Source organism: Physella acuta, unplaced genomic scaffold (assembly GCF_028476545.2).
Source record: "Physella acuta isolate Inbredline_101_S28 unplaced genomic scaffold, ASM2847654v3 ptg001041l, whole genome shotgun sequence".
Classification (NCBI taxonomy): domain Eukaryota; kingdom Metazoa; phylum Mollusca; class Gastropoda; family Physidae; genus Physella; species Physella acuta.
In genome coordinates, this window is record NW_026732558.1 from 270,037 (window position 1) to 285,000 (window position 14,964).

The 14,964-nt window shown below is 35.7% G+C and overlaps 2 protein-coding genes across 2 annotated transcripts; both read left to right on the forward strand.

The window, feature by feature from the left end:
* Positions 1-2,945: 2,945 nt before the first annotated feature.
* Positions 2,946-5,808, forward strand: LOC131954939 (uncharacterized). The gene is made up of 4 exons (XM_059318789.1): positions 2,946-2,970; positions 3,437-3,581; positions 4,170-4,384; positions 5,685-5,808. Exons 2-4 carry the CDS (start codon positions 3,462-3,464, stop codon positions 5,722-5,724), a joined length of 375 nt encoding a protein of 124 aa, XP_059174772.1. The 5' UTR covers positions 2,946-2,970; positions 3,437-3,461; the 3' UTR covers positions 5,725-5,808.
* A 6,792-nt stretch (positions 5,809-12,600) lies between these two features.
* Positions 12,601-13,635, forward strand: LOC131954933 (uncharacterized). The gene has a single exon (XM_059318783.1). The coding sequence runs from the start codon at positions 12,601-12,603 to the stop codon at positions 13,633-13,635; it is 1,035 nt and encodes a 344-aa protein (XP_059174766.1).
* Positions 13,636-14,964: the final 1,329 nt, after the last annotated feature.

The following is a 14,964-nucleotide window of genomic DNA, read 5'->3' on the forward strand; positions in this document are numbered from 1 at the left end:
CTTTGGTTTTATCATTACAACATTTTGAAGTCTATGTCTCTTCTTCAACCAATCCAGTCAGAGTGTTTTCTGACCATGATCCCCTGAAATTTACCTCTAAGTTAGGACAGACAAATCAAAGAATATTGAGATGGTGCTTATATTTCCAAAATTTTAATCTGGAAATTTCACACATTAAGGGTAGTGATAATGTTGTGGCTGATTGTTTGTCAAGGATGTAAAATCTTGTTACGCACATTGATCATGTGACATGCTTTGTGGTTCATTAGGACCATAAACAGGTTTTGTTTGAGTGTCACTCATATGAAAATGAGTGGTGTGAGTTAGAATTTTTCAAAATTCCAATCCTGTTGAATATTTTGTTTATTTTCAGGTGAACCTTAATTAAAGGTAGTTTTGATTATATTTAATCTTTTATAATAATATGTCTCATATGACTCAATTGATATTGTAGCTAGTCATTGAAATAAAGGTCTTACCCTAGCGGGTTTACCACTTTTAATATTCTCATGGAAAAATTGTAATACCCTTTTTTGAGGGATTTTGATGTATAATTACTTTTTGAAGGGTTACTCCCCTTTCACCAATTGTAAAAGTTGGAGTTACTTCCCTTTTATGTTCAGGGATATTTTCATCTGGTATTATGATTTTGATTGCCTACATTTGTAAAACATTTTTGTTATTTCATTGCCAGATTGGTTCCTTATGTATGTTTTTGTGGAACCTATCTGTCACTTCCAAAAAGGGAGGGGATGTGACCTACTTAGGTCGAGTCATTTTTATTTTGACATTGTATAATTCCTTATATGGAATGATTGTGTAACACCTGGGGTTTTTCCACTGACTTATTAAGGTGTTTGAGACATAGAAATTTTCCATTAAAATCTGATTGAATGATTCTGATCAGATGATTATCCCAACCAATGGTGACATGAGTTGAGGATAACCTCCCCTGTCACAGAAGTCTTTAATTGCCCTGCAAACTCGCAACACGAAGCAGTTTTTCTTGACCTAAAAGTCTACGAGGCCGTTTTACCTTAGTCAGGCAGCCGTCCATTTTGTCCGGCTATAGACTCTGACCATTTGAACGTGAGAGAACTTAAGTCCTGTGTGTGCTTTGCTTTCTTCAGTTGATTTAATCTTCTAGTTTAATATTACTTGTCGCTAAGTAAGTCTAGAAGCTACAGCAGTGTTGTGTGGCCTGTAGCTGTTCTTAGGACAGTGTAGAAATCTGTGATAGTGTTTTTTCCTACATTGTGTAAGTTGGGTTTTTGATATTTTATACATTAAATATTTTATCTAGTTCATCTTGGTGTTTTGCCACATCTGAGTTCGCTGATTAAATGGTCGTATGTAGATTGGATGAGTGTTAATTACAATAGTATCACTAGCTCCCCTAGACATTAATTTCGAGCCCTAGTGGTCGTTGTGTTAAGTGTTCATCCACTTAGGCCGTAAGGCATTTGCATATGACCCCGAAAAAAGAATCCGGGGACGTTCTCCTTCTATTTGGCTGATAGAAAGGTTAACGTTACAATATATATATATATATATATATATATATATATATATATATAACTTGTTTGGTTGGCAACAAACTAAATTATAATGTATGAATGTAACAGGTTTAACTTATTTTATAAAGGGTATTTTCAAAAAGTGACTTTTAGCCAGTAATCTTCTTTACCGATAGTCTTTTGATCATGGTCTACACATGCTGTTGATTTTCAAATACCAGCTTTAAAATGTGTATTTACATCGGGCTTCAAACGTAATGTCGTAATTTTTAAAAATGTCTTGTTACTATGCAATATGTTTAAGTCACATGAAGACTAGTACGACTTGTGTTTCTTCAAACAATTTTTAACACTATAAGGCCTTGGGGGTCATCCATAAATGACGTCACGCTTTTTTTGACGATTTTTACCTCTCCCCCTCCCCTCCGTCACACGTCGTCACAATAAGCCAGGCGCACACCGCCCTAAAATGACGTCACACCCCAACCTACAACCCCCTCAAAATTGCAGTTGAATTTTTTTTTAAACATCGATATTTTTTCCAAAATCTTGTCTAAACTATTACAATTTATTCAAACAATTATCTAAAACGCGAAATAACGTCTAAAATTCGTTTTCTAACACTGCTTTTTTATAATGCAAAAATGTGACGACGTTACAGCTGAACCCCCCCCCCCCTCCCCCTCATCACACATCGTTACAAAATTACGGATCCCCCTCCCCCCTACGAGTGTGACGTCATTTATGGATGACCCCTTGACTCATCGATAAAAATTCATCCGAGCTGGTTATACTAACGAACATGAGGTACTAAACTGGAGACTAACGGTTTTCAATCATATATTCTACCGCTAAACCAGATCTTCCTAGTTTACAAAACATATGCTAACAGATACAAAAGTCTTCATTAACATATTAACAAATATTGTTTGGTTTTCGTCGAGTAGACACTTTTCATTTTTGTAGGCGTATGTTAGTTGAGTATTCAATAAAGGAAGATCTAAGAAGTATCAATTGACAATTTGTGTTAAAATATGCATGAATGGGTCAGTAGTACAGGAAGGACTCGGTAGAAAAATGTTGATGTCGGCAGTTTAAACTTAAATACTATGCAATACGTGGTTGAAAATTTGTCAATCAATATGTTATGTTTCTAAAATGGTACTTGAAACGATGGTTGCGAAACATTGTTAATATTGAATAAATAAATAAATTGTAAACAAACTGTCTCGCTTGCAAAAAAACTATGTATTTTCTTGTTCGTGTATTTCCTACTTCATACAATTTTTGTATAAGTAGAACTACTTCAAACATTTGTCCAATATTTTACATAACAGCTCTTGTCGTTTGTCCAAGTATACATTAATTTACATCATTAAAATTTAAATGTGGATAAAACTCGTGGTAACACAAGCTAATTTTACCGCATTTACCGAAGAACTTATTTTCGAAGGTAAATTTCGTGAGTATTGTTACAATTTAACTGTATCCATGCGTTTTTTAATTTCTGTGTTTGGTTGTGTAAAGTTTACATTGTAATATATTCTAATATAAAAAAATCTAGTTAACTTCAGTGTAGTTGCAAAGCAATTGTATACGATAATACAACACGCTGAACTATACGTTAACAAAAAAAAAAACATCTATATATAACACTAGAGTTTAGAATATAAGAAACAAACTTATACACACGATTTCATGTTTAAGTCCCCGAATGTCAGACTAAATGTAAAACTTATACACACGGTTTCATGTTTATGTCCCTGAATGTCAGACTAATTGTAAAACTTATACACACGGTTTCATGTTTATGTCCCCGAATGTCAGACTAATTGTAAAACTTATACACAAGATTTCATGTTTAAGTACCTGAATGTCAGACTAATTGTAAAACTTATACACACGGTTTCACGTTTAAGTCCGCCAGGTTTGAACCCCAGCACCATGTCTCCTGTTTGGATCCTCGTCCTCCTACCAGCCTTGGCCATGGCCGACAGCTTTAGTGATGCCGACAAAAACAAAGATTCCACCTTAACTGATGTTGAAATTTTAAACTACGCCAAGGTTTGTCAAATAACATATACACATTTAGCTTCGCATTTATTTAGTTTGTGTCTTGTTTGGTTCTCTTCTTGTTTCTTTTTCGTTTATAATTCTGGTGTGGAAGGGATTCCCTCCAACACAATTAACCAATACGTGTGAACTTTATTTTCCCAAATAAGTCTTTGACTTCGATTTCAGCATGATTTTCTTTCTGGATTTGCTTCCATAGCCTATGTTCGACCAAGAACAAACTACAAGGCCGCAGTTTTTTTTTACTTTTAACTTGTCTCTCCTATAGGGTTGCTGTCCCAAGCTATCTGGCAAGGGGTTCGAGCTCGTAACCTTTCGGTTCAACAACCATGAGTTTTTCCGCCGAACCCTTCCTTTTGTTCTATTTTTCTGTATTACCACTTGGCTAAGAAAACACGTCAAAAACATTAATTTCAAAACATTTCATTCCAACATCCTTGACTAAATTATTGTCTTCAGCAGTTTTTTTTTTATGTTGTCTTTTTGTGTCTTCGTTTAGGTTTTATTTTGCCTTATCGTTAACCCAGTCGTATATAAACCTACAGTAAATACGATGAGTAATCATTTTATATTGAACAGCAATGGGATGCGGACAAAGACGGCAACATCGTACAGAAAGAGTTCAGTAAGTTGATCAAAGACTTACTGCCTGAATACGCCGCCTACTCCACGGCCATGTTCAAAGCCTGCGACAGCAACAAGGATCAAAAGCTCAACGCTGTCGACAGCGCGGCTGTGCTGAAAAAGATCGACACCAACAAGAACGGAAAAGCGGAGAAGTCCGAGTTCTATGTGTAATGTTTTTTTTTCCATATTCCTTAATGAAATTTAAATTTATAACCGTTAAGTACACTTTTTAGTCATTATATATATATATATATATATATATATATATATATATATATATATATATATATATATATATATATATATATATATATATATATATATATATATAAATATTAGGACACTAGAACTCGCATAAGCGTTAAAACTTAGAAGTCGTCTTCCTTTTCGTAAAATATTTTAATTCTCCTTAATGAAATTGAACTTAATAACCGTCAACAACACACCTTTAGTCATTATCTACTTTGTAAGACTCTAGCATAACCGGAAAAGCTGAGAAGTGAGAGTTATATACGTAAAATATTTTCTATATTTTTTTTCGTTACAACTTAAATTACTACTTACATTCGGAAGTAATTTAGTCTGCAGAATGTCCATGAGACCACTCGGCTCTCGTGGGTGTCTGACTCTTTGAAATGGAAGTAAATTACACACAGTCTTTATTTAGATTCATATTTTATAATTCTGGGCGTAAATTTATTTCACTTTCTTTCTAAAACATTAAGCAATATATAGAAAGCGCACAGATTCAATTTATATTTGAGAAAATAAAATTTTAAAGTATACAATATAATCTATAAGAAAAAGCAAGCAAATATGTAACACTATTTTATTCTATATACTTGTGTATTTTATCAGTATTTTTTGAATAGGTTGTTGAAAAAATAAGTTGAATGTAAAGCAGAGGCGTAGCGCCTGGGGACAAACTTTTCGATTTGCACCCCCCCCCCTCAAGATTTTGATTTACACCCCCCCCCCCCTCAACATTTCGATTTGCACCCCTCTCAACCTTTCAATTTATTTTTCCAACCTATTTTGGCGCCGCCCCCACCCCCCTCGCTACGCTACAGATGTAAACCTCCTCTTTCAATCCTAACAACCCGTAAGATAGGTGAAATAGGGCTTGTAAGTAGGTCACAACTTCTCGTTGTAGTACTTGCCAGCAAGTAGATTTCGAGACGGTGGACACAAGCCCTATAGAGTTTACATGTTTCTTGACCACAACATAAGAAAGTATGGTGTGATCAGCACTATGCCCAGATGCCTTAGCTCTCGTGAGTCAGGTACTGGATGGACTCTGTGACGTCCTGTAAAAGTCCAGATCTAGATCCGAACTCGTGTACCTCGGGCTAGCAGTCGAGAGCTCTATCTCCCAACCACGCAGTCCTATACCCTGCCCCTTACTTCCAATTTTGATGCATTCTATTTTGTACCAAAACTTAAACATTTTTTTTTGTTTCTTTCTAGATGGGGTTCAATGCTAGCAGTTGACGCGCTCTTTGCTTGAGAGTTTTCAAACTTAATATTATACCTTTGAGAATTATATAATTGTTTTCGATCATGAAAGAATAAAATTAAATATTTTCATGAGTATTTTAATTCCAGAGTTTGTAGTTTTTACATTATAAACTTTGTGTTCGCGTGTATGTGCTTGTGTATATTATACATGTGTGCGTGTATTTGTGCGAGTGTGTTTTGATTTTACTCTCATGATGGTGCGTAATTAATTCTTTACATCCTTACAGAATTAAGGATTAAACGTTCGTTTTCAAAACTCAAGGTGCATAAAATTTTTAACTCAATATAAATAATTGGCATATATCAGTCCGATGTTGATTTTTCACTACCAAACCATAGGATAAATTTCATATGATCAGATGCAAATGTATTCAAATGGCTACTGTTATTAGGTGATTTAGCAACTTAACCCTCTCTTCTATGGTGTCCGTCATACAGGCATTTATAAAATGCCTAATACAGGGGCGTAACGAGGGGGGGGGGGGCGGGGGGTGCGGACCGCACCGGGTGACACCATTTAGGGGGGTGACACCAAGGCAAAAATAAGCAAAATATATAGAGAAAAACATGAGGGGGGGGGGTGCAAATCGAAAGTTTGAGGTGGGGTGGGGTGCAAATCGAAAACTTGGGGGGGGGGGGGTGCAAATCGAAAATTTGAAAGTTTGTCCCCGGGAAGGGTCGCTACGCCTCTGGGGTGACACCATTAAGTGCCGCACCGGGTGACACCCCACCTCGCTACGCCACTGGCCTAATATATTAAGAGCCGACGCGCGGCGTAGCATACGGGAGGAGGGCTAGAGAGTCTGAGTGCGTGCATATTGTCCCGAATGGTTGGGCGACGTAGAGAATTATATATATATATATTGATTAGAAATACAGTTTACACATCGACTTCTATTAAAAAGGGAGACAACTTAATAATTTTAAAAGTAACCAAGGATTTCAACGTCGCAATTAATTCCTTTTTTTTTGGGTGGAGATCGGGGAATGATTGGGGGACTTTGTTTATAGGTGTATAACTTTTTGTACGAATGCATCTAAATATTAACGACATCTTGAATTATTCTAATAATAATATAGGAAAGCGTTGAAACGTTTACACTAAAGCTTTCATTCACAAAATATAGAATTTATAAAAGAAACAACATATATAATAGGATGCATCTATTGGGACCCGGGTCCCAATAGCCACGGCCGCTATTGGGACCCGGGTCCTAATAGCCTCGGCCGCTATTGGGACCAGCCAATAGAATTATTAAAATTTAATTATACAAAAATTCTTTTAAGATGCAGAATATATCTTCTCTGTTGTGATTTTTTTCCTTGTAATTCTAAATGATATATAGAGATCTTGCTTTAAATACCCGATATCATTACTGACAAATGTTATGATGAGCGGGTGTCGTTAGGTCTATAATATAATTATGGCCTATGGTATGAACTTCTATATTTTATATATATATATAAAATTGTATAAGATAGCTCATATGATATAGGCTGCAGACTACAACTCCTGGGCCTGTTTTCTTGAACACGAATATCTCGCATGCGTTGTAGTACGCTTTAATAGAAGCAATACGTAACATTTGAACTCACAATGACCCCAAATCCGTTTTCCCTCTTTCTGGTTTGGGAGAGGGGGGGGGGAGGAAAACTACGACGACAAATCTCGACAAGCTCATAGCAATGGTCTTGCTACACTGTTCACATCTAAACCAAAGTGAACTCACAGACACCATGTCGGTATTTTTCTTGCGCTGACCAGAAAACGCGAGCGGGCGATCAATGGAGCAATGATGTTTTTATAATTGGCGTGTTTAAAAACCTAAATCTAGAAAAAAAATATATAGATCTAATCTATTTAAAAAAACAATTTTAAATAAAGACGCCTATTCAAACAACTCAATGGAATGTTAAACTTAGATAAAAACACTTTACTTCACGCAAAAACGAGAGCTTTGAAAGGTTCCGATCCCGTAACTGATCGAAATTCGGGAGCTTCTGCCTTCTCCACTTGACCACGACGTCTTACGATAATTACTAAGTATTTAATGATTTTCTATATATAGCTAAATGTAGGGTATTTAGAAATAGCAACACAAGAACTAACGCTAGCTAATTCGCATAACTAATTACAATAAAAGACAACAAAATACGAGCAAATCCACAAGAAAAATCAAATAAACATAAAAGGTATAATTTTAATACAGGTTGTGCAAGTGCTTAACGAACTTAATGCCGGGTCCCAATAGCGGCCGAGGCTATTAGTAACTATTAGGACCCGGGTCCCAATAGCCTCGGCCGCTATTGGGACCCGGGTCCTAATAGCCACTTCCTATATAATATATTATTAGTAATCTGTTTTAAGTATTGATCCTTCCTTGTAAAAAGGGAGACAACTTAATAATTTTAAACGAAATTTCAAATTCGCAATTAATTTATTTTTCTTGGGTGCAGAGTGGGGTTTCCGAGTAATGACGTCGTTTAGGGGTGTGTATATTTTAGTAACAATGCAGCCAAATAGTAACGACATCTTGAACCATAGTTAAAATAATAAAGGAAATCGTTTTTTCGTTGAAACAGTTACACTAAAGCATTTATTCGCAGAAATGGTGTAGGGCCTACCTAGCTGGAATACAATGTTAGTTAAGTTAAACACCTGGTAAAACAACACGGTTTCTCATACTAAGGCAAACGAAAATACAGCAATCAGAAATGTGTCGTATGTTATTCAAAACAGCTTTGAAATACGACACTAACAAACGCTGTGTAAAAGAAAAAATACACATTTACAAATACACATATTCAACTGCATATTGTAGCAGCTGCTTCATTACGGGTATATTTATTACGAAGCTGTAGCAAAACTTGAATTCAATTAAGAGCGAAGTTTACAAAGGTATCATTTAAGAAAAAAATCAACAAAAAGTCGAATTCTACTGGATCTGTTTTTGGAACGAATGGTGAGTTTCCAAAAAAAGGGTGTTATTCAAGAATTGGGGGAAAAAATAGAATACATTTTATGTTAATTTAAATGTGGTTTTAACTTTGGTGGGGTGATTAGGACTTATGTCGATAATATCGCACGGTTCTTTCATTTGGCTTCTTTTGTTGAGAGAAGTTTTAGATTATTATCCCGTGCGGGGAGAGAAAGACAGATTAAAAAAGAGATAGAGAGAGAAAGAAACAGAGAGAGCGAGAAAGAATGAGAGAGTAAACGAGAGAGAAATAGAAATAATTAGAGTGTAGAGCGGAAGAGATGAAGCGGTTGGAGAGATAAAAAGAGAAAGAGAGGAGGATAAAAAGACAGAAAGAGAGTAAAAGAGAAAGAAAGAGGGCCAAAGAGAAAGAAAGCAAGAAAGAAAGAGAGAGAAATAGAGGGCTACGTCTGATGGCTTGTCGTTGTATAACACATACAATTGTATACATTTTTTGCGATTGTTTTGGTCGGGAGGGATTGTGTAAGATTACTAACTCGAAAAACTCTGAGTTCGAACTTCAGGGCACATGAGACTCTTTACATAGGGACAGCGACCCAACTAGGAGATGGAAAAAAACTTCAAAATTAAACAATTGCTTCCATTCAGATTGTTATAAAAAGAAAGAATTAAATACATACAATCGTATACTAGAAAGTAATGAAGAATCAAGTCGGATTTAACGGGCAAGACATATTGATACGTTACATTTAACTGTTGAGAATACTTTAAAATAGTTGAGTATGAGTCACGGAAACATAGAAATATGTCACCTAGTTTTAAACTATTGAGTTACATTAAGCAACATTTTTACAGCAGATGTTGGAAAGGTTAAGTGGTGAGATATAATTGAAGGTATTCACCGTTGCTATTAAAAATAGTTTTAGAATGTATTGTTGAAATAATGAAATTGGATATGGGGAGGGGGGTGCAGGGAGAGGGAGTAAGGCGGAAGAATTAGACAAATAGTTTAAATCTTTTAAAGAACACTGTATTTGTTAATTCGTTAAGGCTTCTGTAAAAAAAAAATATATAATTTATTTAGCAACCATAACGAATTAACTATCTCAATAAACAGCAAAAATATGCTAAATTATATAACAGAAAAGATAGACAAATAGTTTTATAATAATTTGTACGCATTAAAAATGTGAAGTTTACCTTTCTATGAAGAACGACTTAAATGTAAGCTTTGATATTTTACATCTACTACATAGAAATAGTGGTAGAGCTCTAGTTTGCTAATCCGAAAGTCTCACGTCCACCCAGCTTTGATGGGTACCTCATGTTAGGGAAAGCAAAGGCGGCTGGGTAAAATGCTGACGATATATGCCGAGCTCAAGAAACAACATTTCTACCCAATAAATCTCCCGGTTTGAAGAGGAATCTTAACTTTTACAGAACAATTTTAATAAAAAATATTGTTTTAATAAAATGCGCAGTACAAAAACAAGTCGGGTGTAGTAGACAACCTTAGAGCTATCAATAAAAGCTAGTAATAAATGGTGGATGGGTAAAGGCTCCTCTATGTAAATATCATAGATGAAATGGACAAATTTACAAAGTGGCTGTAACGAAAACAGACTCGATAAATGCGAGTGCATCATTATCGTTATCGATCGATGTCGCTACATTTTATTAGTTTAGACTTCGATCTGTTTTTCAAGGTTGAATTCGTAATTCACCAACGCAATTGAGATAAATATAATAAATAAAGATATTCTGTAAATTAAGAGTTCGATAATTCACGTCGAAGAAATATTTTAATGTACGTGTCAGTCGCCTGTGGAATCACAAAGAGACTAAAGCTAAAAACATCAATTTTGTGCAATCGAAGAAGCAACGACTACACGCATTTCAACCCAATTGATCGATCGAGTAATGTATCTATACTCGAATTAAGTTTAGTAAACAGTGGTTGTTTCATTATATTTTCCCCGGGTATAACTTCTAGTTAAAATAATCTGGCATAGGTTTTATCACTAAAACCACGTAATGGAAAACTGTTTTCGGTTATTTTAATGTCAACCGCTTAATGCCATTTATACTTCAGAAATGTATTCAAGAAAAAAGTACTCGTAAATGAAACATCAATACTATTGCTGTGTTGGTAATTCTTCAGGGGCAATAACCTTTGTCAGACTGTATAAATACATAATTTAAAATATCCACCGACGATGATAAACATATTTGTAAACACGGCGTTTATTTTGTTGTTTTCTGATCAAGATCGATAAAACGAGAATTAATTTGTTGTAAATTTGCCACTTGGCGGAGTCGAGGCATAAGATAGGACAAGGTGAACGGAGGTAACTGTCTATAGCAGATTGATTTAATCTTCGCGTTAAGGCTACATAACATTTTATTTTTTAACGGGTTTTGATAACGGCATCATGTTTATAAGTTCCAAACTTAAGTCTATGATAAAGCAGTCGTTTCTATCTTATTCTAGACATACAGATCTAAGAAGCAGATATGCATGTACAGAGCTTGCTTCGTGAAGCGATCTTTGTATCGTTAAGATAGGTTAACTTGTATAGTATCTAGGCAAGGAATTGTATGTGAAATATGTAAAGAATGTTAACTTTACACGTGTATTATCGGTAAATGTTATCACATAACATCAATAAGAAACGCTTAGTATATGCGCAAAGATTTTGTATCTCAAATAAAAAGTTATCAATTAGTACGTGAAATAATAGTTAATTTAGATTTATATATACCTTATGATTGTAGCCTATATATATATATATATATATATATATATATATATATATATATATATATACATATATATATATATATATATATATATATATATATATATATATATATATATATATATATATATATATACACATAAAATTTAAAAAAAACGTAAAATTAAGTAATAAAAATAAAAAATGAAATGTATACGATAAAATGATAAACTTTAGTGTGTTATGTGATGGAACACTTCATATTAAATAGCAAATCATTTATTCCTTTAAAAAATAATTGGACCGTATTCAAACCTTGAAAAGCAAAAACGTTCTTTTCTTGTTTTACAAATTCCTAAACTTTATTAAAGTATTCTTTTTTTTTTACGATTCGCAGATTGTTCAAAACTTAACGTCAACCAAGATCAAAGTACGATCTCCATACAAATCCCATAATCTGACAGTGTATTGATCAAATAATGTAATTTTTCTAATCACTGTGGCGTCACAAAGTCTGTTTTCTTCGCGAGACGCGAGACCTGGAACTGACTGGTTGATCAATATATCGAGCCGCACTAGCAGTACCAACAAATAACGTGCACGCTGGAAATTGATTGTACTTTACTGGAGAAATAAAATCGCTCTCTTAACAGTTGATGAATTTGATGCAAATTGTTTACGACATCAACGTCTAAAATATTCTTTCAGTGCCATAAATAACGTATGAATTTCTTGGTATTGCTATCCTAAATACTATATTGTCTCAGCTCTTTCCTAAATTGCAGTAGCTCTAACCATTCGATTAACATTCACAATTAACGTAACGTTACAATACCTAAAGTAATTTTTTTTTGAAAGTGCACTATATTATTATTATGAATATATTATGCATAAATGCATTTTCAAGCTACGGCGTTATGTTAATAGTTTGTATAATGCTTCATTTTCAAAAACGTATAAAGTAGCATTTAAACATTATAAATGAAAGATATACAGGCTACATAATTTTACCAGCTGTATAATAAACAATTTTGATGTTACTTTTCAGATACCCAGTCAATGAACTGATACGATTCGTTTTTCTTTAGTTTATTTTGCCGTGAATATATTTCTCTGCCTCGAGTATGGTTGTTTTTTAGGAGTGATCCTATATCGATTTTTTTAAAGACATTTTTAAAATTTCCTAAGATGAACAGAGACACAGGCAGTCGAGGTGCCATGAACGATTCCCAGTCCAACTCAACGGTTCTAGAAGTGGAGTCCTACACCCCTCTCATCGATCCGTGGTTCCTCGAATGTTTCCTCGTGTTCAACATGGTCGTCTGCGTGGCGGCCGGCATCCTCGGCATCTTCGGCAACGTCGTCAACGTCATCATCTTCTACCGCCAGGGCTACCAGGACAGCGTCAACGTCACGCTGACGTCACTGGCCGTCACCGACACGGGAGCGCTGCTCAGCTTGCAAGTCCTCAACATCATGATCAACCCCTGGTTCCTCTCTTCGGGAATTCCCGTCGACGCGCAGGGGTTTTCCCTGATGGTGTCCGTCTACCCCCACAACTACTTCATCCGCGTCTGCGGTTTTATAACCGCTTTCGCGTCTTTCGAAAGATGTATCTGTGTCGTCAGCCCGCTTAGGGTTAAAAGCATCATCACCAACAAAACAACAATAATAACCATCACTCTAATTTGTGTTATAACGACTTTAGATTTAATCCCGCCGTATTATATAAGCTATCTCGGCTGGGCGTTCATCCCTGCGCAAAACAGATCCATTCTCACAGCAATATACCGACAAAACCCTTACACTGTTTTCAGTATCTCCTACATCATGACCGATCTCGTCGCGCCCTACGCGACGTTTTTCATTATAATCCTCAGCACAAGTATCATCACCGTCAAACTCAGAAGCCAGGCAAAATGGCGTCAGTCTCTGGTCAAATCTAGCACGAACATCTCCACCAAAGAGAAAAAGACAGTCGTCATGCTGTCCACTATCTCTATCGTGTTCGTCATTTGCTTACTACCCCAGTCAGCCATTTTGGCAGCCATAAGTTTCGTGCCGGAGTTGAGCTACGGGGGCCGGCATTTCGACGTGTCCACCCTGTGCTACTGTATCTCCTACATGTTTGAGACCATCCTCTCCAGCGTCAACACCCTGGTGTATTTTAAGATGAGCCAGAAGTACCGAGAACAGTTTATTCTTATTTTTAAGTTGAAATAGTTTATTACTACATTAAAGTTCAATTAATACTTGGAATACTATATAAAGCGTCAATACTTTGTTTATGGCAATGACATCGAAGTACGAAGAACAATTTATTCTTATTTTTAAGATAAAATAGTTTTTTACTACATTAGAATTGGAACTTCAAATACTACATAAGGCGCCAATACTGGGTGTATTGCAATGACACAGAAGTACTGAGGACAGTTTATTCTTATTTTTAAGTTGAAGTAGTTTCTTACTGCATTATATTTCGAAGTTTAAATATTACATAAGGCGTCACTATTTTCTTCATCACAATGAGATAGAAGTATTACTACCATAAACATTAAATTAAAATGTTAAATACTACATAAGGCGTCAATACCAGTAGCGTAGCGAGGGGGGGGGGGGGGGGGGGGCGGGGGGGACATATGTCCCCGGGCGCCGACCTTAGGGGGGGGGGCGCCAAATTGAAAGTTTGAGGGGGGGTGCAAATGAAAAGTTCGAGGGGGGGGGTGCAAATCGAAAGTTTGAGGGGGGGTGCAAATGAAAAGTTCGAGGGGGGGGGTGCAAATCGAAAGTTTGAGGGGGGGGGGTGCAAATGAAAAGTTCGAGGGGGGGGGGTGCAAATCGAAAATTTGCTCTCGAGGGGGCGCCAAATTGGAAGTATGTCCCCGGGCGCCGGGAAGGGTCGCTACGCCTCTGGTCAATATACTGTGTATCGCAAGGAGCCAAAAGAACCAAGAACAGTTTATTTTTATTTGTTGAAGTAGTTTATGACTACATTAAATTTTAATTAGAACTTCGAAAACCACCAAGGCGTCAATACTTTCTGTATCGCAATGACATCTAAGTACCGAGAACAATTTATTCTTATTTTTAAGTTGAAATAGTTTCTTACATTTACCATTAAACTAGTTTGACCTCAAATACTACAGATTTATTTTTTAAACAACTTAGTACTCAAAGACGTCAACATTTTGGTGTTTTAGAATGAGCTATAATTTCCGAAAACAATTCACTCTTATTTTTTTAAGTTGAAGAAGGTCTGTAACCAATATTTTTTCAGACAAGTTTCCTTTGTAAATCGGGGGAAGGGCACTTAATTGTGTGGTGGTGGGGGCGGACACTAATTAAAGTATATATTTTCCCCCAGCCCGTATAGATTCCAGGAAGAAACTATTTCATCAAGGTGTATTTTTTTTAAATGAGCCAGAAGAACCGAAAACATTTTGTGCTTGTTTTAAAGTTGAAGAATTTTCTCATCAGAATTCTCATTAATTATTAACGCGATATTTTTATGACAGTTTTTAGCTACTGTAGACGACTATAATAAGGCGTCAA